General features: G+C 40.1%; 1 protein-coding gene across 7 annotated transcripts in view; it reads left to right on the top strand.

Moving 5' to 3' along the window:
• The window catches only part of LOC134350601 (utrophin-like), a 537,041-nt gene that overhangs the window by 252,302 nt on the left and 260,501 nt on the right, over positions 1 to 24,238 (top strand). For 6 of the 7 annotated variants that reach the window (XM_063056033.1, XM_063056035.1, XM_063056034.1 and 3 more), the window contains 6 exons: positions 1,353 to 1,454; positions 5,760 to 5,874; positions 9,955 to 10,193; positions 10,707 to 10,824; positions 14,549 to 14,754; positions 15,041 to 15,195. In XM_063056033.1, the coding sequence (XP_062912103.1) occupies positions 1,353 to 1,454; positions 5,760 to 5,874; positions 9,955 to 10,193; positions 10,707 to 10,824; positions 14,549 to 14,754; positions 15,041 to 15,195 (935 nt within the window). The remainder of the gene's footprint in view (positions 1 to 1,352; positions 1,455 to 5,759; positions 5,875 to 9,954; positions 10,194 to 10,706; positions 10,825 to 14,548; positions 14,755 to 15,040; positions 15,196 to 24,238) is intronic. The other variant, XM_063056036.1, reaches the window with a different exon arrangement.

The raw sequence follows: 24,238 nt of genomic DNA, 5'->3' as shown, positions 1-24,238 counted from the left end.
TAATCAATTCTACTCGTTGATTTTTAATTCTTTTGGTCTTAAGATCTGGGGATTTTTTTTTTGGTTATAGATTCTAAGTATATTGAATTAAATTTAAATTCCTGAGCAGAGATTTGAACACTTGTCTCTGGATAACAAGTCCAGAACTTCGGCTAATTATGTAGTAAATTGATTACTGTACCTTTATACCAATAGACACCTGGCCAAATCCATCTTAAAATCAATTAATGAGTGAGATTATCCAAAAGTTTTTTTGCCTGTTTCTTAAGCTGACACCATTCTGTTAACTTGTCACAATAAAGTAATACCTCAATTTTTAAAGTGCTATTTTTTTCTCCATCTGCCACAGACCTACTGTTCCTCATCATGAAACTCACTAAACTTGCAGGGATATTTATACTTCAGCAGCTTCTGTTTCTCCTATTTTTAAATCTCAGCAGCACTACAGGATGTGCTTTCAGCTACCAATGTCTTTAGCTCCAGAATTCTTCAAAGGAACTCCACAGTCTCCCTGTTCTTGGCTCCTTCCTGTTCCTTTAAAACTTTCTCTTTATCATTTGCCCCATTGTTCCCTTGTGTGGCCAGGTGTTAAGTTTTGCTTTATTGTCCATTCGTGAACTACCTTGGGATATTGTGCTATAGTCAAAATTTGTACACCTCTGTGTTGTATAGCTATCAGCTGACTCCCTTTGTACCAAGGGAGATTAGATGTGTCTGACTTATATGCTCTTCCAAGCAGTTCAGTTTTATTTTTAATAACCTTCAGCAAAGTAACCTGGATGATTAATTTCTTGGATATCCATTGGCTGTTTTTCCTACACAGATTTGCAGCTATCAGTGTTCTGTTTGCAATCAAGAAATTTTGTTCAAAGCAGACTTAGAAGTTTAACTGAAGAAACATTGTTAACCATTACTCTGGCACCTGTGGTTGCAGGACAGGTCATGGTGCTGCTGCTTTCTTGAGGTTTGATGTTAGAGTGGTTTTCAATGTGATTGAGTTTGCCAATGACCAAAAGCCGGGCTAGATGCTGTCTGAAATGTGTTGCTGCCAATTATTGAATGCTCTGCCACCACCATCTGGATACTGTGAGAGTGAGTTTGCAGAGAGCCATTGCCTGTAAATAGCATACCAGCAAAAGCTTCAGAAGAATGAAAACACACACATTACGATTGAAGTACTGACATAAAAGATCCATGACAGTCCAATAAGAAGAGTGTTGTTAGACAAAGTAATGAGATGAGAGCCCTGGCTCAACTTCATCAATAGTTTACTAAAGTAATGAAAGAATGTTTATCTAATATCCCTGCATGCTGTCACTAGTATTCTCAATGTTACTCACTATTCCTATTAGTTGTTAGAAGCTGCTGTCAGAGAACACGAAATGGCCATTGAGACAACTCTTTCGAAAGCTGCAGAGCTGGACAGGAAAAGCTATTTGCGTCCTGAAGAAAAGGTAATGAGAGGAACTTTGAGTTATGTGACACTGTGGACTTTTGGTACATATTTAGCTCCGAATTTTATGAAAAAAAAACTTGCATAGATTTGATTCTTCAGTCCTCCTTGACAACTCTTACCTGGTAGGACAGATAATTGGACTCCAACATGGTGGGTCTGTATGGTTCATTTCCTTTTATTTCTTGCCTTTCATTGATGACTATCCAGGAGAGAAATCCTGGACTGAACAACAGATCACTCTATGAAAACACTGAATTGACACAAGCATTATTCAACTGCATGTAGAAATATTGGCTTGAATGTTTAAGCTGATCTGTTCTCTCTGATACTTTGGCATTTCGTGGAAAGAGATTTTAAATGTGAAGAATTAGCTGAGCTAATGTGTGGCGTTGAATGTAGAAATCTGTTTTTGCAAGGATGATAGTACCTCCAAACAAGCAAATTATTAAAGCAAAACACTGTATTTAAAAAAAAAAGGTCCATCATATGACTCTGGGAAAACACAAACTGCTTCCTATATTTATGGAGCTACCTATCATGAGAGGAGTCAGGCAAGGTTGTGTCTTTTCACCAGACTTATTCAACCTGTATAGTGAAAATGTGTTGAGAAATATCAAAGACATCAAAGGATTCACAATTGGAGGCCATAATATAAATAACATCAGATATGCTGATGACATCGTACTAATAGCTGACTCAGAAACAAAACTTCAAGAACTACTCACTATAGTGGCAGCAGAAAGTAATCGCAGAGGCCTCTCAATCAACACCAAGAAGACAGAAAGCATGGTCATCTCCAGAAAGACAAACATCCCGCAATGTGTGATCAGAAATACAAACATCAAACAAGTCAACAAATTCAAATATCTTGGCGGCCTAATAACAAGTAATGGCAGGTGCAACACAGATATCAAAAACAGAATTGCAATGGCGAAAGAAGCTTTCCAAAAAATGAAGACCATATTAACAGACAGAAAGATGAGCACGTACACTAAAAACAGAATACTGCAGCGCTACATTTATTCTATCCTGACTTATGGAAGGGAATGCTGGACCATTTCTCCAGCAATGGAAAAGAGACTAGAAGCAGCTGAATTATGGTTTTACAGGAGAATGTTAAAAATATCATGGACCACACACGCATCAAATGAAGAAGTTCTCGGAAGAGCCCAAGCAGTTCGATCACTCATACCAACAATAAGAGAAAGACAACTCAGATTCCTAGGACACATCATGCGGAAAGATGAACTAGAAAAACTCATACTCTCTGGAAAGATTGAGGGGAGTAAACCTAGAGGAAGACCTCGGCTTATGTACATCAAAAGCACAGCCAGGTGGCTACACATCCAGGAAATGGAAGTCATCCAAAAAAAACGAAGGATAGATCTATATAGAAAACTATGGTCACCAAAGTCTGCATCGGATATGGTACCTAGACAGACAGACAGACCTCTCAGTGAAGGCAAATAATGAAATCTGGTTTCAGTCTACTGGCACAGCCTTTGGTCCTCTGATTTAAAAAGTGTTTGAAATTCAAGACCTCAAAAGTGACAGTAAGAGCACACAACATAGGAGCAGAATTCGGTCATTTGACTTATCGAGTCTATTTTCCCATTCCATCATGGCTGATTCTCAACCTCATTGTCCTGCCTTTTCTCCATAGCCTTTGATGCACTTACTAATCAAGAACCTACAGTGCCTATAAAAAGTATTCACCCTCCCTGGAAGTTTTTATGTTTATTGTTTTACAACGTTAAATCACAGTGGATTTAATTTGGCTTATTTGACACTGATCAACAGGAAAGACTTTTTCATGTCAAACTGAAAAATAATTTCAACAAATTGGTCTAAATTTATTACAATTATTAAACCCAAAATAATTGATTGCACAATTACTCACCCCCTTGAAGTCAGTGTTTAGTAGATGCACCTTTGGCAGCAATTACAGCCTTGATTCTGTGTGGATAGGTTTCTATCAGCTTTGCACATCGGGATACTGCAATTTTTCCCCATTCTTCTTGATAAGACTGTTCAAACTCTGTCAGATTGCATGGGGATTGTGAGTGAACAACACTTTCCAAGTCTAGCCACAAATTCTCAATTCACTTCAAGGCACCAAAGAAATGTGGCCAATGCTGCCTCTGCACATATACATGAGCAGGACAAATAAATCAAAACCATCACTCCAGGCTAAAGTCACAGTGTGAGGGCTGTACATGCTTTCACTTAGTTCCAATGGCTTGCATGCTCAACATGCAGACTCCCAAAACAGATTTCTCATTATAATTTCCTTGGGAGCAAGAGATGACCAGATGGTTGGAGGAATCAATTTACTGTTATTCATAAAGCTTTGAATAAGCTTAATGTCCCCAACAACCTTTTCGCAATCTGTTGTCTATGCCTTTCAAAATAAGGAAGGTATATTCAAGATAGCATTGAGTACCTTAAGTCCAGTTGCACAGTGGCCCAGTTTCTATCAGAAGAAGCAAACCCCACTTCTCACACGATCCTCTCAGCACATTGAGCACCTCCTTCTTCATTTTGGTTGGAACTGTGGGTCCCACATTAGCTCATCAGCCATCTTCGATCTTCCAGAACTGGAATGGAAGTAAGTGACTTGTTATTCAGAGTTTAGAAGTATAATTGCTGTTAAAGTTTAGGTACCATTCCTGCAGACCACTAGCATTTTGCAAAGAGCTGTAAAACAGTCCTCCACTATAAGGAAACAACAGGAATTCTGCAGATGCTGGGAATTCAAGCAACACACATAAAAGTTGCTGGTGAACGCAGCAGGCCAGGCAGCATCTCTAGGAAGAGGTGCAGCCTGACCTGCTGCGTTCACCAGCAACTTTTATGTGTGTTGCTCCACTATAAGGACATTGTTGATTGGTGAATAATATCTGTTAATTTAACTGTGATCTTACAGAGCAGACATGTTTACTTGGGTTCCTCAAGGCTCAGAATGGGTGCTGTATTTTTGAGAAGGTAGAAATGAAATTGCCCCTGATATTTGTTCCCTTGGTGCATCGACCTACTGCGGTCAATCACATGGGATACTGATTGTTAAGAATTTTCAGTTGTGTTTTTCTAATTGTGTCAAAGCATTGGACTGCTCCCCTAAACGATGAGTTGGCATGCTGCAGTTAAGATGTGGTGTGATTGAGCATGTATGTTTTGAATTTAGCTTAATTTGTATTTGGAAACTGATCCTACCATGCTTTTGAGTGCTGGTTCATTTTGTGACTTGATGGAAGCATGCAACATTTGTATCTAATTGGCATTGGGCATTGCGTGCTGAATTTCAGCACCATTAACATTTGTAGTCAATGTGTTGGAATTTCTACAGTTAAACATAAAGCATCATGTGTACAGAGAGAAAGTTGCTAGTGTAATTACTTGTTATGTTATTTTTCAATCGAGCATAAAGGCTTTTTAAGTGTTAATTATAGATTTTCACTTGCTGCTGACCAGAAAAATCGGAAGTACAAGTGGAATGAGAAAGAATAGAGGAAAGAAAGGAAAATTGGGACAGGGAGATAGGAAGTGGTAAAATATCTGTGTTGGCTGGAAGATTGGGACATGGATGAGAAGCCATGGTATTGCAGTTATCACATCTGCCTTTTTCTTGTCCAATAAAGTCCTCTTTGTGGGGCGGGGGGGTGGTTTAAGTTGGGGATGGGGAATGTTGGTTGACAATTTGCATTCCCATTGACTCTATTACTTGTTCTGCATAACATGTTATAGTCAGGAAGGCGAATAACAGAAGTGAAATTGTGTGGGGACTGGGGCTGCCCGAAATGTTAATTTTCAAATCAAAGAGATTTCATTCACTGTACTGAGTGAGCAAATACTTGACTTAATACTTTATTCTGAGAGCATCATTAACTCGGTTATTATCATGGTGCAGCTCTGTTGTGTTCCACTTCTGAATCCTGGCAATCCAACCTTGGAAGTTCAAACATAATTCATATTTTTTACCTCCAGTTTTGCCTGTTAGTGGGCCTGGAGATGAGCAAGTTGGTACCTTATTACGAGAATGAATGTCATATCAGAACAACTCAGTCTACTGTAATCAGCACTGTGGAAAATAGAGAATAAATTGAAATAGGGACTTCAACTTCACAAATGGCTAAAAGGTCCAATGGTGTGGTGCAACATATTTTCTTTTACAAAAACTTAAATTTCTATTTAAGATGCTTAACTTTTGGAAATCTAAAGATTTAAAAAATTTCAGCAGAGAAGAAACAAAATGGATGCAGTTTGCTTCCCAGTGAATGGTACTATTTTGTCTTGCCCTGCACAGAATAAAGTGGCACAGCTTTCTGTTGACTGGAGAACTCTGAACACTGCATTAGAAGATTTTAGTCAACAAGCTCTTATGGGATGGAGCCAGGAAATGACACACCCGAAGGTCACAGGTAGGAGCATCTCGATGTCTTAGAGTTGAGCAATTCTATCGTTTCCCCAGGTACATTCAATATACTAAAGCAACATATTGCTAATATAATTTTGTAATGCACATGACAAAATTGTTTCTGTCTCTTTCATCCAAATTCTGCTTTGAATCAGTGGACTGGACTGTATTCAGGGATTCATCTTCAAATCTAGATGAGTATACAGCAGTTCCTACCGACTTCATTAAAACCTGTGTGGATGAGTGTGTGCCAACGAAAACTTGCTGTACGTTCCTAAACGAAAAGTTGTGGATGAACCAGGAGGTTCGTCAGCTGCTGAGGACTAAATCTGTGGCATTTAAGTCTGGGGACCCAGGTCTGCACAAGAAAACCAGGTAGGACTCGTGGAGGGTGTTGTCAAGAGCGAAGAAACCATTCCGAGCAAGGTTGGAGGCAACATCGAATGCATGTCAACTGGCAGGTTTTGCAAGACATTACTTCCTACAAAGTGAAATCCAATAGCATGAATGGCACTGATGCTTCACAACCAGGTGAGCTCAATGCCTTTTATGCTTGGTTTGAAAAGGAGAATATAACTACAGCTGTGAAGATCCCTGCTGCACCCAGTGACCCTGTGATCTGTCTCAGAGGCCGATGTCAGGTTGTCTTTCAGGAGGGTGAACCCTTGCAGGGCAGCAGGTCCCAATGGAGTACTTGTTAAGGCTCTGAAAACTTGTCCCAACCAACTGGCAGGTGTATTCAAGGAGGATTTTCAACCTCTTATTGCCATGGTCAGAAGTTTCCACCTGCTTCAAAAGAGCAATAATTATACCAGTGCCAAGAAGTAATGTGAGCTATCTTAATGACTGTCATCCAGTAGTACTCATATCCACAGTGATGAATTGCTTTGAGAGGTAGGGTTATGGCTAGAATCAACTCCTACCTCAACAAGGACCTGGACCCACTGTAATTTGCCTATCGCTACAATAGGTCTGCGGCTAGCACCATCATTCCCATAGTCCTGATTGATAAGCTACAGAACCTGGGCCTCTGTAACCCCCTCTGCAATTGGATCCTTGACTTCCTAACCAGAAGACTGCAATCTGTATGGATTGGTAATAATAGCTCCTCACTGATGATCAATGCAGCTACACCTTAGGGATGTGTGCTTAGCCCACTGCTCTACTCTGTCTATACTTATGACTGTGTGGCTAGGTATACCTGAAATACCACTGATAAATTTGCTGATGATACAACCATTGTTGGCTGGATCTCTAATGGAGATGAGAGGGCGTACAGGAGTGAGATTCACCAGCTAGTTGAGTGGTGTAGCAGCAACAACCTTGCACTCAACGTCAGTGAGACCAAGGAGCTGATTGTGGACTTCAGAAAGGGTAAGGTGAGGGAACAGAAACCAATCGTCGTAGAAGAATCAGAAGTGGAGAGAGTGAGCAGTTTCAGGTTCCTAGGTGTCAAGATCTCTGATGATCTAACTTGGTCCCATCATATCAATGCAGCAATAAAGAAGGCAAGACGGTGGCTATATTTCATTAGGATTTTGAGGAGATTTGGTATGACAATACACACACTCAGAAACTTCTATAGATATACTGTAGAGAGCATTCTGAGAGGCTGCTTCTGTCTGGTATGGGGGGAGATCCTATTGTACAGCTTCGAAAGAAGCTATAGAAGTTGTAAAATTAGTCAGCTCCATTGTGGGTACTAACCTCCTCAGTATCCAAGTCATCTTGAAGTAACTGTGCCTCAGAAAGGCAGTGTATTATTAAGGACCCCAAGCCACTCCCCAATCACCCAGGGCATAGTTTCTTCTCAATGTTACCCATCAGGAAGGAGGTACAGAAGCCTGAAGGCACACACTCAGCGATTCAGGAACAGCTTCTTCCCCTCTGCCATCTGATTACTAAATGGACATTGAACCCATGAATACGACCTCACTTTTTTATTATTTCTGTTTTTGCACTATTTTTAATTTAACTATTTAATGTATTTACTTTTACTTTTTTCCCTATATTATGTATTTCATTGTACTGATGCTGCTAAGTTAACACATTTCGTGGCATATTCTGGTGGTAATAAACCTGATTCTGATTCTAATTCTGTGGTTGGTTTCCCCTTGTAATGATTTTCTTTCATCCATGTGTCTACAATATAAACTATCAAGGAAAATTAGATTTCTTAAGTGTCTGTCTTGAGTGTTGTAATCCTGAATTTCTTATGTTGGAAATTAAGGGGCTTAGATGAAGTAAGTAGAAATGCTCTAATTCCCTTTGCAGCGAAAAGATGAAAGGAGAGATGAATGTTTTATTCCCTTAAAATGTAGAGGGACCTAGAACCTCCTGCCCAAAAGATTAGAGGCAGAAAATACCAAACATTTAAAAACTTGTGAAGAACAGTGACGTTCTGATTTATGGTACAGTGATAAAATTGTGAGTTCGGTAGCTTCTTTTTGACTGGCGTGAACATGATGAACAGAGAGGTCTGTTTTGTGGCAAGTTTAAGGAAGACTTGGGAGCTTTGGTTAGGAAGTTAACCTCAGATCTGGAAAAGCTTAAATTCATATTCACCACAAACTAGCTGAATATTCTAGGCCATTATTCCTTTGATTCTGTTCCATGTATGTTGGTGAACTGATCAGATTGGTGTTAGTGTAATGACTATGGCAGCCCAGTGACAAAAGAAGAAAGTTCAAGTTGTTTTGATTGAGTATTCTTCATCAGTCAAGGTTGCAATTAGATTTGAATTGAGATCTCCAACTTTGCTGACAGAAATTGATTCATTTAGGATTAGTTTCTGATTAACTATGAAAGTGAGTTGAATGTTTATCAAAAAGAAATATACTCACCAAGTGGTGTATTTCTATATTGAGGGAATGGGGAGAGTAATGCGGGAGTGTAGTTCAGAATCTAATCACAAACGTAAAGAATGTATTCTTTCATTCTTGAACAGAGTTCAGCGAGATCCTTATCATTTAAGTAGCTTTTTGTTCTTTATCAGTCTTAGTTTTTGTTCTGCTTGAATTGATGAGTTCAACAGTGGTAGCATGGATGTTTAAGGAGGAAATTATAGAGCTTCAAGGAAGAAAATGACTGGATTTTTTAATGCAAATGTAGGGCAAGGCAATGTAGATTCAAATTTAGATAAGCAAAGTTGAATGCAAAGGGAAAGAATTGAAAGGGTGGTTAAATTGGATGCAGTTTAATTCATGAAGTAAGGTGGAGGAATATCTACTGTATATTTTAATTGGAAGGGTGAATTTATATCAGTGGCTGTGGAGCTGTGAGTAATACTCACTTTTTCTTCCAATTTCATTTATCAACTTAATTAAATCCTATACTCTCGAAGTTAGTTTCATTACTAAAACATGTATATGGTGCTTTTAATTCAGTAAGATATTGCAAGCAACCCAACCAGTCTATCATCAAATGTAATTGGACGTGAGTTCACTTAAAAAAATATGATGACGGATAGCCAACTTGTTTGAAAGCTATAGTTTTTAATCAGTGTTGTAAGGAGGGAAAAGTAGGAAATTGGAGAGGTATTGGAAGTGGTATTTGGGAGTTTAGATGATTGTCAGTGCATTGAAGCAGTTCATGTAAGATTTACTAGGTCATGACTTGAATGAGTGGGTCTTCCTCAGAGAGGGTTAGATAGGCAAGGCTTATATTGACTAGACTGAAACGTATGGGATCCTTGGAATCTCTTGACAGAGTGGATGTGGAGATATTCTCTTGTTGGAAAATTTAGACTTAGAATACTAAAGTTTACTGGCTTTTCTCGTTCACATTTCTGGCAAAATGTTTTTAATACTGCATTAACACTTTCTCTCAGTCCATAGATAATCTCTGATTTACTGAATGTTTTCAGCTTGTTACAGTCTTGTGTTGGATCTAAAGGTCAAAATTTACAAATTTACATCCTTTTAAAGGAAATTAGGTGGAATTATTTTATTTAGGGTTCGTGCATTTTTGAAGCTTCCTTTCTTGTAGTCAGAAGAAAGCAAGTTCTTGTAACATTTTTAAGGCAAGGTAACAATTTGTGATATATTTTATGAACCTAAGTATCCTCATCTTTGTGTTTCTATAGTTCATTCAACTGTTCAGACAGTCACCTTGGTATCAGCAGCAGCTCCATCTACAGCATCCATTCAGCTTGTTAAGCGTGAAGCCTCCTCTCTGGATTCTGAATCTTTAGTGCCTGCAGATTTGGATAAATCGGCAACGGAGCTTATCGATTGGTTGTCCCTTATTGATCAGATGATCAAGTCAAACATAATTACAGTTGGTGATCTTGAGGAAATTGATAAAACTAATGTTTGCCTGAAGGTATGGAAAGAAAATTACTTCAAGCTGGCAATTGTATATGGTGACTTTTTACATAATAAAACATCTTAAATAATTGCAAACAAACTTTTTCATTGGATTTCTGAAAGATGGACTGGTAGTATTGATACACTAAACAGTGCAGGGTTTGGTAATCAGTGATTGGTTTTGATGTCCGAAGTTGTGTAGCACGTTCTGATAGAATATGAAAGCTCATGGTTCTGAAAAATTTTATGGTGAGACAGTGGTGGGTGTGCTTAGTGAAACAGGGATGATGGGATGGGGTGACCTGGTGGGCTGACAAGCACATCACTTTGTTTTATCTGTCTGTTCAGCAGTGAGGTTTGGATTCTGTTTTCACAGTTATAAAGCACGAGAAATGTTTTGCTGTATTTGATTGCAGTTCAGGGATTGATTAATTTAATGTTGACAAGTATGTCCAGTGGTTAAATACTGAAGGATGTTTACAGATGGTTTATTACACGTTAAAATTCACATGATCTTTTTTGGAACCAGACCACAAAGAATGACTTGGAGCAACGGCGTCCCCGGCTCGATGCTATCTTCACTCTTGCTCAGAACCTGAAAAATAAAACTGCTGACTTGGAGGAACGCGCTACAATCACTGAACGATGTAAGGTTCTTCCACAAACGCATGCAAATCTGCTTACATCTTTGGTTGCTTTTTTGTCTTGTAAATGGGAGGTAGATTTTAGAGTGTGTTAACAACAGAACCAATATATGAATTCTTTATATCATTGTTTCTGATTGCTGAACAAAATCTGTATGATTTTGTTTCAATCAATTGTCAGCTTGGAGCTGGATCACACTGCCAGCTAGGTGGACTTAGGATGAGTTATGGTTTGCACGGCCCAGCTTGATGAACTATATTGAAGGAACTAATGATTATGGGATAGGTTATTATCGTGTGTTACAGAGATTTTTAAACTGTCTTTTCCTATGTTTTAGAAAAAATCCTTTATTGTACTTAACACTGCAAAATGTTCTAACTGTACACAAACCTTTGATGTAAAAATTGGGCAGGGATTCAGATTTCTGGATCATTGGGATCTCTTTTGGGGCAGGTGTGACCTGTACAAAAAGGACTGGTTGCACTTGAATCCCAGGGGGAACCAATATCATGGTGGGGAGATTTGCTAAGACAACTGGGGAGAGTTTAGACTGGAATTGTTGGGGGTGGGAACCAAACTGAAGAGACTGGAGAAGAGCCGGTTGGCTCGCAAGTAGAGAAAGCTTGGAGACCGTTTCTGAGGGAGGATAGGCAGGTAATAGGGAAGGGACGTACTCAGACTGACGGTTTGAGATGTGTCTATTTTAACGCAAGGAGTATTGTGAACAAAGCAGATGAGCTTAGATCGTGGATCAGTACTTGGAGCTATGATGTGGTGGCCATTACAAAGACTTGAATGACTCAGGGACAGGAATGGTTACTTCAAGTGCAGGGTCTTAGATGTTTCAGAAAGGACAGGGAGGGAGGCAAAAGAGGTGGGGGCATGGTACTGTTGATCAGAGGTAGTGTCATGGAGGGATTGTCTATGGAGTCTCTGTGGGTGGAGGTTAGGAACAGGAAGCGGTCAATAACTTTACTGGGTGTTTTTTATAGGCCACCAGGGATGTAACAGGGATATAGAGGAGCAGATAGGGAAACATCCTGGAAAGGGGTAATAATAACAGAGTTGTCGTGATGGGAGATTTTAATTTCCCAAATATCAATTGGCATCTCCCAAAAGTGAGGGGTTTAGATGGGGTGGAGTTAGCTAGGTGTGTTCAGGAAGGTTTCTTGACAATATGTAGATAAGACTACAAGAGGAGAGACTGTACTTGATTTGGTGTTGGGAAATGAACCTGGTCAGGTGTCAGATCTCACAGAGGAAGAGCATTTTGGAGATAGAATTATGATCACTATCTCCTTTACAATAGCATTGGAGAGAGATAGGAACAGACAAGTTAGAAAAGCGTTTAATTGGAGTAAGGGGAATTATGAGGCTATCAGGCAGGAAATTGGAAGCTTAAATTGGGAGCAGATATTCTCAGGGAAAAGTACAGAAGAAATGTGGCAAATGTTCAGGGGATATTTGTGTGGAGTTCTGCATAGGTAAGTTCCAATGAGACAGGGAAGTTATGGTAGGGTACAGGAACCATGGTGTACAAAGGCTGTAATAAATCTAGTCAAGAAGAAAAGAAAAGCTTACAAAAGGTTCAGAGAGCTAGGTAATGTTTGAGACCCAGAAGGTTATAAGGCTAACAAGAAGGAGCTTAAAAAGGAAATCAGGAGAGCCAGAAGGGGCCATGAGAAGGCCTTGGCAGGCAGGATTAAGGAAAACCCCAAGGCATTCGACAAGTATGTGAAGAGCAAGAGGATAAGATGTGAAAGAATAGGACCTATCAAGTGTGACAGTGGGAAAGTGTGTATGGAACCAGAGGAGATTGCTGAGGTACCTAATGAATACTTATGTGAAGTATTCACTATGGAAAAGGATCTTGGTGATTGTAGTGATGACTTACAGCAGACTGAAAAAGCTTGAGCGTGTAGATAATAAGAAAGATGATGTGCTGGGGCTTTTGGAAAGCATCAAGTTGGATAAGTCGCCGGGACCGGGTGAGATGTACCCCAGGCTACTGTGGGAGGCGAGGGAGGAGATTGCTGAGTCTCTGGCGATGATCTTTGAATCATCAATGGGGGGACGGGAGAGGTTCCGGAGGATTGGAGGGTTGCGGATGTTGTTCCTTTATTCAAGAAAGGGTGTAGAGATAGCCCAGGAAATTATAGACCAGTCAGTCTTACTTCAGTGGTTGGCAAGTTGATGGAGAAGATCTTGAGAGGCAGGATTTCTGAACATTTGGAGAGGTATAATATGATTAGGAATAGTCAGCATGGCTTTGTCAAGGGCAGATTGTGCCTTACGAGCCTGATTGAATTTTCTGAGGATGTGACTAAACATATTGATGAAGGTAGAGCAGTAGATGTAGTGTATATGGATTTTAGCAAGGCATTTGATAAGGTACCCCATGCAAGGCTTATTGAGAAAGTAAGGGGGCATAGGATCCAAGGGGACATTGCTTTGTGGATTCAGAACTGAGTTGCCCATAGAAGGCGAAGAGTGGTTGTAGACGGGTCATATTCTGCATGGAGGTCAGTGACCAGTGGAGTGCCTCAGAGATCTGTTCTGGGACCCTTACTATTTGTGATTTTTTATAAATGACCTGGATGAGGAAGTGGAGAGATGGGTTAGTAAGTTTGCTGATGACACAAAGGTTGGGGGTGTTGTGGATAGTGTGGAGGGCTGTCAGAGGTTACAGCGAGACGCTGATAGGATGCAAAACTGTGCTGAGAAATGGCAAATGGAGTTGAACCCAGATAAGTGTGAGGTGGTTCATTTTGGTAGGTCAAATATGATGGCAAAATATAGTGTTAATAGTAAGACTCTTGGCAGTGTGGAGAATCAGAGGGATCTTGGGGTCCAAGACCATAGGACGCTCAAAGCAGCTACGCGGGTTGACTCTGTGGTTAAGAAGGCATACAACGTATTGGCATTCATTAATCGTGGAATTGAATTTAGGAGCCGAGAGGTAATGTTGCAGCTATATAGAACCCTGGTCAGACCCCACTTGAAGTACTGTGCTCAGTTCTGGTTGCCTCACTGCAGGAAGGATGTGGAAGCCATAGAAAGGGTGCGGAGGAGATTGACAAGGATGTTGCCTGGATTGGGGAGCATGCCTTATGAAAGCAGGTTGAGTGAACTCGGCCTTTTCTCCTTGGAGCGACGGAGGATGAGAGGTGACCTGCTAGAGGTGTATAAGATGATGAGAGGCGTTGATTGTGTGGATAGTCAGAGGCTTTTTCCCAGGGCTGAAATGGTTGCCACAAGAGGACACAGGTTTAAGGTGCTGGGGAGTAGGTACAGAAGAGATGTTAGGGGTAAGTTTTTTACGCAGAGAGTGGTGAGTGCATGGAATGGGCTGCTGGCAATGGTGGTGGAGGTGGACACAATATAGGGTCTTTTAAGAGACTTTTGGACAGGGACATGGAGCTTAGAAAAATAGAAGGCTATGGGTAAGCCTAGTAATTTCTAAGGTAAGGACATGTTCAGCACAACTTTGTGGGCCGAAGGGCCTGTATTGTGCTGTAGGTTTTCTATGTTTTCTGTGTTTCTATGTAATATTTTAAACATAGTTGTGCACCAGGATAATGAGCTATATTGATTTAAAGCAGTTTGGTGTGTACTTACAGAATTGACTCAGTACTGCAGAGTTTTTTTATTGAAGTTTAAAGTCTGCACATTTTATTTGGGAAGGTACAAGCTGATTTTTCATGTTTAACTTGTGTTTCTGTTCAGTGGTAAGAGTCCAAAGCCAATGGGACAGCACGCATCACAGGCTGGAGGCACGGCAGCAGCAGCTGGAAAATCTGCTCAATGATAGCATGCAGTGGGAGGAAGATTTGCAGGCAACTGAGAGACTGGTTGGTCAGAGTGAAATTCGGTTACAGTCTCTGCTGCAAGTTACCCCAGATCCCCTTGCCTCACAGCTTGCAGAAAGCAAGGTAACTTTTTGATCTTGATTTGTAAGTAGTTTGAAGACTGCTCTTACTAGAAAGAAAAAGGTGAATGGATGAATTACTGTTAAAGATGTGATTTTTTTTCTTGTTTTCCTCTTTGTGAAAAATTACTTGGTGTTTGATGTTGTGATTCCAATAGATAAGCTGCTGAAAAAGTTGAAATTCCAATTGAAACTGTCATGCAGGGAGGGTAACCTTGATGTTGTCAGTGTGTTTCATATTTATGCAGGTAACCTGTATCTCTTGATTTGCTGTACCATCTGTTTTTCAGCACTTCTTACAGGAGTTACATGGAGGACAGTTCACAGTGGCTTCTTTCAATGATCTATCAAACAAACTACTGCGTGATTATGCAGCTGACGATACTCGGAAGGTGAAAGAAATTACAGAGAACATCAATATGTCCTGGAATAATATTAATCAGAGGTGAGATTTGAAACAAAGGCTGACAAGGAAGCAACACTTGTTAGTTTTGTATGTGAGTCAGTTATTTCTGTTTAACCTAGCCAGCTTTCATCAGCTAGGCTTTTTCACTTGACTGGCGTAATGGGTTGTCATCCGTTCCTGGTTCTGTTTTGATTTTTTTTGGCTGTCTGCAATGCAGGCTACTGGCAGGTTGAGCAGAACAGTACTGTGATTTTCCTGTGTCCTCTTTTCCTTCAGTCACTCTGTAATGCTGCTATGGCTGAGAATTTATGCACAGCTGGAATCATGGAATTTGTTTCTGTCATTATTACTATTTGTTCCTCTAGGCTGTAGTGTGCTGGAGAAGAGTAGAGTGGCACCGGCAACAGTAATTGACAGACACGTGATTGGAGTTCAGGGCTGAAACTCAAATTGCATTAGTGTAGTTCGAAAGTTTGAATCTTGAGCTTAGGTGGTTAACGTGAGTAAAATTACTCATGAATCTGTGAGAGATTACTGAAAAATAAAGTGGTTTACTAATACACTTTATTCTTAATATATTTCAAGTTCCCCTGCTGGCCAGTGTTTAGCTTTCAATTAACATCCTAAGTGACTCAATTCCACGACAGTTTGTTGATTCTTAACTTCCCTGTGAATTGGACTAAAAAGCAACCGCTTAACTAGGTTCAGGCAAGAAATACTGGTCCTGCCACTAACCACATGTTAAGAATGAATTGTGCAAAAGAAATCCAATAAATGTTTAAACAATGGTCCTGAATTTGGTGAGAAAAGCTATTTGCACTCACTGGTAAGCTGTGACTCTTTTCTGATCCACTGATAATGAAGTGTGAGGTTTGTTGTGGAACAGGGTTTGTTGCCACTTTGGGGCAGAAGAAGCCCAACGCGAAATAGATGAAGCAAAATTTTGGTCATCTGCTTGCCCTTGGTGGATAAAAGCAAAGGACTTATTTCTGTCTGTCTAGGTACCATATCCGATGCGGACTTTGGTGACCATGGTTTTCCATATAGATCTATCCTTCGTTTTTTTTAGATGACTTCCATTTCCTCGATGTGTAGCCACCTGGCTATGCTTTTGATGTACATAAGTCGAGGTCTTTCTCAAGGTTTACTCCCCTCAATCTTTCCCGAGAGAATGAGTTTTTCTAGTTCATCTTTCCGCATGATGTGTCCTAGGAATCTGAGTTGTCTTTCTCTTATTGTTTGTATGAGTGATCGAACTGCTTGGGCTCTTCTGAGAACTTCTTCATTTGATGTGTGTGTGGTCCATGATACTTTTAACATTCTCCTGTAGAACCATAGTTCAGCTGCTTCTCGTCTCTTTTCCATTGCTGGAGAAATGGTCCAGCATTCCCTTCCATAAGTCAGGATAGAATAAATGTACCACTGCAGTATTCTGTTTTTAGTGTACGTGCTCATCTTTCTGTCTGTTAATATGGTCTTCATTTTTTGGAAAGCTTCTTTCGCCATTGCAATTCTGTATTTGATATCTGTGTCGCACCTGCCATTACTTGTTATTAGGCTGCCAAGATATTTGAATTTGTTGACTTGTTTGATGTTTGTATTTCTGATCTTGATCACATATTGTGGGATGTTAGTCTTTCTGGAGGTGACCATGCTTTCTGTCTTCTTGGTGTTGATTGAGAGGCCTCTGCGATTACTTTCTGCTGCCACTATAGTGAGTAGTTCTTGAAGTTTTGTTTCTGAGTCAGCTATTAGTACGATGTCATCAGCATATCTGATGTTATTTATATTATGGCCTCCAATTGTGAATCCTTTGATGTCTTTGATACTTCTCAAGATATTTTCACTATACAGGCTGAATAAGTCTGGTGAAAAGACACAACCTTGCCTGACTCCTCTCATGATATTCACATACTCACTCACTTCTCCTTCTATTCTGATGGATACTGTCTGGTCCCAGTATAAGTTTCTTAAGAAACGTATATCTTTCCCATCTATGTCAAGATCTTGAAGCATTTGCAGAAGATCTTGATGTCTGACAGTGTCAAAAAAGGGACTTCTGATGCTGGAAATAAAAATACGAAGAAGAGTATGCTATAAATGTTCAACAGATCAGGCAGTACCCAGTACCTGTAGAGGGAGAGCAAGGCCCTTTATCAAACAGAATCATGAGAAGTGCATATGTTTAGTTTTCACAGAGTGGTGGCAAAGTCAGAGGGATTATCTGAGAGTGTGAAGGTCAAAGTTATCATCACATGACAATTGACACAAAAGGTTTTAAAAAAAGCAGTGGTACAAATTGGAATTAAATTGACCAGCAGCTTTGGTAGATAGAAACAAAAAACTATTAACGTTGAATTGTTAATTGACTGTTCAGTGCCAAGAGCAGCATCTTCCTGGAGGGAAGATGATGTACTTTTGCTGGAGATTGTGTGACATTTTTAAATTATATTTTTTTTTGCCCAGCATAACGAAACTTTCAATTTCCAGATACAGGTGTCCCCCGCTTTTCAAACGTTCGCTTTACGAAACCTCGCTGTTACGAAAGACCTATATTAGTTAGTTGTTTTTGCTAACAGAAGGTGTTTTCACTGTTACGAAAAAAAAAGCAGGGCGCGATAAAAGGCAGCGCGCACCCCGAGCAGCCAAGCTCCTCCCCTGGAACTGCATTCTAGCTGGCATTGCTTAAACACGTGCCTGTGAGTAGCCGTTAATAAGATGAGTTCTAAGGTATCGGAAAAGCCTAAAAGGGCTCGTAAGGGTGTTACATTTAGTGTAAAACTAGACATAATTAAGCGTTTCGATCGTGGTGAACGAAGTAAAGACAAAGTGAGTTTGGCTTGTGGAAGTTGACGAAGGTGATGTAGAAGAGGTTTTGGCATCCCATGACCAAGAACTGATAGATGAAGAACTGATGCAATTGGAAGAGGAAAGGATAACAGTATGCAGTAGTGAACGGACCGAAAGTGAAGTCGTCCAGGAACTGAACGTGAAGCAACTACATCAGATTTTCGCTGCAATGATTGCAGAAAAGTATGACTTTAATTTTGAAATGGTACGTAGCTTTAGGGCATATTTGCAGGATGGTTTGAGTGCTTACAAAGAACTCTATGATAGAAAAATGCGCGAGGCTAAGCAGTCAAGCATACTGTTGTTTTTCAAGCCTTCCACATCAACCACAGCAGACGACGAACCTCAACCTTCGACATCGAGGCAGGCAGGCATAGAAGAAGATGACCTGCCTGCCCTGATGGAAACAGACGACGATTAGATGACACCCCAGTGGTCCCAACCCCTGGGCCATGGACCGATATATTGCCACAGAGAATGCAGTGATAGCCGGGACGCACCCAACACATCTTTAAGAAAAAAGCTGAAATAAACAAGCTAATTCATAAGGTGCCGCCTGGCACGTAAATATCGGCCCAGATCAGAGGCGATTGTCAATTGCGTCGCCTCTGATCTGGGCAGACATTTACGTGCCTGGCAGCACCTAATTAATTAGCTTGTTTATTTCAGCTTTTTTTGAAAAAGACGTGCTGGGTGCGTCCCAGCTACCGTTGTACCACTGCATTCTTCGTGGATCGGTATTGGTCAGCAGCCTGGAGGCTGGGGACCACTGCACTACTCCAACCTCTGACGACTCAGCCTAACACACCATCTTCAGTGTGCTCGGCGCTATCTTCTCGATTCCGGTAAGTGATACTACACTGTACATACATTATTTCTACTTTATATAGGCTGTGTATTTTTCTGCATTATTTGGTATGATTTGACAACTTCATAGCTTAAAGGTTACTGGAGAGAGTGTTTCTGCTGATAGCGCTTGCATGAGATTTTCACTACAGAGAACAGTGCGGCAATGATTGCAGAGAAGTATTTCTACTTTATATAGGCTGTGTATTTATCATATCATTCCTGCTTTTACTATACGTTACTGTTATTTTAGGTTTTATGTGTTGTTTGGCATGATTTGGTAGGTTATTTTTTGGGTCTGCAAATGCTCACAAAATTTTCCCATATAAATAAATGGTAATTGCTTCTTCTCTTTATGACACTCCGGCTTACGAACCATTTCATAGGAATGCTCTACCTTCGGATGGCAGGGAAAACCTGTTCACTTACATTTCTTCCCCTCACAGATTTCAGCTCATCAGAACACTTTCATCAAGATAAAGACATCACCACAACATCCTATACAGAAGCCCTATTAGTATAGCAGTCAGGTTTATATCTATATGCTGCAGAAAAGGTTGCCATGTTTTATGAAAACTATTTGTTTTTGAGTGTACCGTACACGTCAAAAAGTCCAAAGGAATGTATTCCATGATTAATTTATGCCAACCAAAAAGTCCTGGGGACTTATCGGATATCCAACAAAGTAAAATGTTCTTCCTCGCACAAAAAGTCAGGATGTTAAAAAGTTTTTTCCGATGTGCATTAATAATACAACTGCTGGGTAAGCCCAAGAGAAAAGACACTAGGTCCAGTTCAAGCTCCATCTTCAGAATCTTTTCCATTTCACCCAAAATATCACCCCAGTATCCCTGAAATTTGGGACAAGTCCAAAATCAGTGGGTTAAAGTTCCAGTATTTACTTTACATTTGGAACACATTGGAGAAACCCCCGTCTCAAATTTCGAGAGACGATCTAGAGTCAGATGGGCTCTATGCAGAATTTTGAGTTGCAATGCTTTAGTTCTATTACAAACTGAAATTTTCTTTGCATTATCACAGATGTCTTCCCATGTTTCAGCTGTAATTTCTACTCCCAGCTCTTCCTCCCGAACCCTTCCCAGCTGCTTAGCCTCTTCAAAAGAACATTCCCTCAGGATGCTGTAAAAAGTACTAATAGAGACTTCACCCTTAGAACGAAACACCCTCTTTTCTATGTCAGAACTATAGAAATCAGTCAACAATGATGTTTTTTTTTCTGTATATAATCTCTTATCTGAAAGAAACAAAAAAGATCCTTGTTGGGTATGTTAAATTTCTGTACGATTTGACTAAAAGACATCATCGTTCCTTCATCAAACAAATCTCCTAGATGGAAAATACCCTTAGAAATCCAAAGTTTAAATCCAGAATCCATTATGCCAGGCTGAAAATCTGGACTATTGGAGTGAAGGGTGATATTTCCGCTGCATTGCCCTCAATTTGTCGCACCACCCTCCAAGCCCTGACCGTATTAGTTGTTACTGGATTGTGACAATATTCTTTAACTAGTTTCATCTTATTAAGGAAAAGCAAATTAATAAGAGGGTATTTTGCTTGTGAAGCTTCAATGTCTAGTCAAATTTAGGAGGGGTCCCTGCAAACCTAGTCAACCACATAAGATGAAAAGGATATTTTTTGATGTCTGGAAAATCCAGACCCCCTAGACTACTGGGAAGCTGTAACTTAGACGTTTTAATTCAGGGTCTTTTTTTTTGTTCCAGATGAAAGAAACAAACCAGCCATTTGTTTTAAGTATTTGTTGGGTAAAACTGACTGGAATCATTCGTATTGAGTAGGAAGAATGTTCATTTTGAGCAAGGATATTTAACCAAGCCAAGAAATGGGAAGAGTGCTCCATCACTCAAGATCCTGTTTGATTTTGTCAAATAACTGTGTGAAGTTAGCTTTGAACAATTGATCAAACGTAGGTGTGATAAACAAAACCTGTCTGTGACCATTTAAAGGGGAAAACACCCTGAGTGTCAGGTACCTGCTGTAGATTCCCCAGAGGCATAGCCTCTGATTTAGTAAAGTTGATTTTACAACCTGAAAAGGCGCTAAATGAATTGATGCATTGTATAAGGTGGTGCACTGACATAGCAGGGTTTGATAAGAAAATTAGAATATCATCCGCATACAATGTAATTTTATGTGACTTTAGTTCTATGTTTGGAGCAGTTATTTTGGAGTCTCACTGAATAGCATCAGCCAGTGGCTTGATCACTAGTGCGAAAAGTAGTGGTAAAAAAATTACAGAATAATAAAGTTATCCGATCTAATACCATTAGTGAGAATCGCAGCCAAAGGGTCATTAGAAAGAACCTTCATCCACTTAATAAAATTATTGGCCACATCAAATCGTTCTAAAGTGATAAAAAGATATGGCCATTCGACACGCTCAAAGGCCTTTTCTGCATTTAAGAAAATCACCAAGCTGTCCACTGCCTGTTGCTGACATGCCTGAATCACATTAAGTAATCTTCTGATATTGTTAGATGATCTATGGCCTTTTACAAAACCCGTTTGATCCTCTTTTATGATAAAAGGTAACAGTTTCTAATCACAATGCTAAGGTTTTAGATATGATTTTAAAGTCAACATTTAACAATGAAATAGGCCTGTAGGAGGCACAATCTTCAGGGCTCTTTCCTTTCTTCAGAATTAGGGAGATATTAGCTTCTTTCAAAGATGGTGGGCGGAGACCACAATTAAATGCATGATTGAACGTATTTAGCATAGGCTCTGATAATAACCTGTGAACTCTTTATAGAATTCACTGGTGAGTCCATCAGGACCAGGGGCCTTCCCACTTTGGAGCTGTCTCACAGCTTCCTATAGCTTATGTATAGATAACGGAGCATTGAGGAGGGACTCTTGTTCAAAAGAAATGCCTAGGAGATCTAAATTTCTTATAAAGGACTCTATCCTAGATTGTCCATCATTATATTGCTCAGATTGATACAGTTTAGAATAAAAATTCTTAAACACAAAATTAATTATTTTAGAATTACTAGTGAGGGCTCCTGTCCCAACTCTAATTGAAGCAATAGTCTGAGAGACATTTTTCTTTCTGGCGCTAAATAAGCCAAATAAAATAAAATAAGGCATCCGTTAGTCTTGCAAGACGATGGATCTGCACCTGGAAAGTCTACACTCTCCAGGGCGTAGGCCTGGGCAAGGTTGTATGGAAGACTGGCATTTGCCGATGCTGTAAGTCTCCCCTCTCCACGATGCCAATGTTGTCCAAGGGAAGGGCAAGGGCCGATACAGCTTGGCACCAGTGTCATCGCAGAGCACTGTGTGGTTAAGTGCCTTGCTCAAGGACACAACATGTTGCCTTGTCTGGTGCTTGAACTCACGACCTTCAGGTCGCTAGTCGAACGCCTTAACCAATTGGCCACATGCCCACACACAAATAAGCCAAATACCTACCTGGTTTCTCACCATGTTCAAACAGTTGTTGTTTAGCAAATGTCAATTTTCTTTTGGCTGCTTGTGTAAGTGAAGAGTTTAGTGTACAACGTAGGGCTGTGATATTCTGTAACTTGGCTGCAGAAGGCTTATTAATATAATCCATTTCAGCTGCCACAAGCCTTGCTTCCACTAGGCGCTGCTGTTCTGCAGCTTGTACTAGCAGAGTAGGAGATAATTAATCCCCTTGCATAGGCCTTAGTGGTTTCCCAGAGCATCAATGAACTACGAGATGAATTAATAGATAGGAAAATTTTGAATTTGGAAGTAAAGTAGTCTAAAAATTTATTATCTTCTAGAATAAAAGGATTCAGCCTCCAATGTCTAGATCGTGCTGAATTATCTTTGGGCTTAATACTTAAATGTACTGCTGCATGGTCAGAAATAGCAATATTTCCAATTGTACTGGATACAACTAAATCTAGGAGCGTTTTGGGGGTTAGAAAAAAGTCTATTCTGGTATAACACTTGTGTGGATTAGAAAAGAATGTTAAGTCTTTGTCTAAGGGATGTAACAACCTCCAGACATCCACAAGTCCTAGTTCTCCACATAAGCCCGTGATTTGTTTGGACTGTGAGGAGAGTAATGGGGGACCACTGGGCACTTTGTCCAGCAATGGGTCCATGAGACAATTAAAATCCCCACCTACAATAAGGTTTTATATTGAAAAGCTTGTAAGTTTGGAAAAAGCATCTGTTAGGAATTTGAGAGGATGATCTGGAGGGCAGGAAACATTGAGAATACCATATTCTTCTCCATATATTGAAGCTGTAATAATTGCAAATCTCTCATACTTATCCTTAATGCAGTCTAATAACTTAAAAGGTAAGTTCTTCCTAATTAAAATGGCTAACCCCCCACTACTCCTGGTACTAAAAGATGAAAAATAGACGATCAAATCCACTTTGTTGCAGTTTTAGATGTTCTTTATCATTTAAATGTGTCTCCTGCAATAAGGCTTTATCCACCCTTTCCTTTTTCAGGTTTAGTAGGATTTTCTTTCTCTTGATTGGTGAATGACTTCCCTTAATGTTCCAACTGCACAATTTTAATATATTACTGGTCATAACCCTTTATAACCAATCATGTGACTCCGGTGGAGAAGAAACCGGACTTAAGATCAGCTGAGCAGCAATAAGTAAATTTAAAAAAAAACCACCAAAAAAAACAAAGCGCCAACAGTGCTGAACAAGAGGACTTGCCCCACACTTAAAGGGGGATATCTGAACCTTCTAGCTCCCCATATTCTGCCCCACTGCCAATATGGCATTTAACATAGTCAAAAATGAAAACAAGGCGTAATTTATCAATCCACCGATTTGTTACCGTCATGTTTAAGCTCTTCAGGCTGGAGCAGCACTGTTAACTTAAATAATGAAACTGTATTAATCAAAACAAACGTTACCCATCCTATAAGATATCTTGCCATCGAGTAAGGAAAAGGTAAAATAAAGTGGCTATCAAGCATGTTATCATCCATAACCAGGGCTACACAAAATAGTGTATACATGCTTTAGCCCAATGTGTCCACAAAAGTTTTAGCTTTGCCAGGAGAATCAAATATCTTGGTGGTCCCGTTGTAGGTGATTTTCGGCATCGCTGGGTATAGCATAAAGGACTGGATTCCAGATTCTCCCAGCCACTTTTTTACCTGGTCGAATTCCTTGCGGTTCCAAATAGCAGCTGCCGAAAAATCTTGAAAAAACATAAACCTGGATCCCTCATATATTAAAGCCTGGGCATCAGTCCTGCGGCACCTCGAAGCCTCCATCACTCTTTGCTTATCACCAAAATTATGGAACCGCACGAGGACAGGTCGAGGGCGTTGGCCTGGGCCCGGTTTTGGCACCAGCGTATGATGAGCTCTTTCCAACTTAATGTGTCCAGCCTTGG

The sequence above is a fragment of the Mobula hypostoma genome, chromosome 8, assembly GCF_963921235.1.
Source record: "Mobula hypostoma chromosome 8, sMobHyp1.1, whole genome shotgun sequence".
Lineage (NCBI taxonomy): Eukaryota > Metazoa > Chordata > Chondrichthyes > Myliobatiformes > Myliobatidae > Mobula > Mobula hypostoma.
The sequence above is the reverse complement of the archived record's forward strand: the minus strand, read 5'-3'. Positions and strand labels throughout refer to the sequence as shown.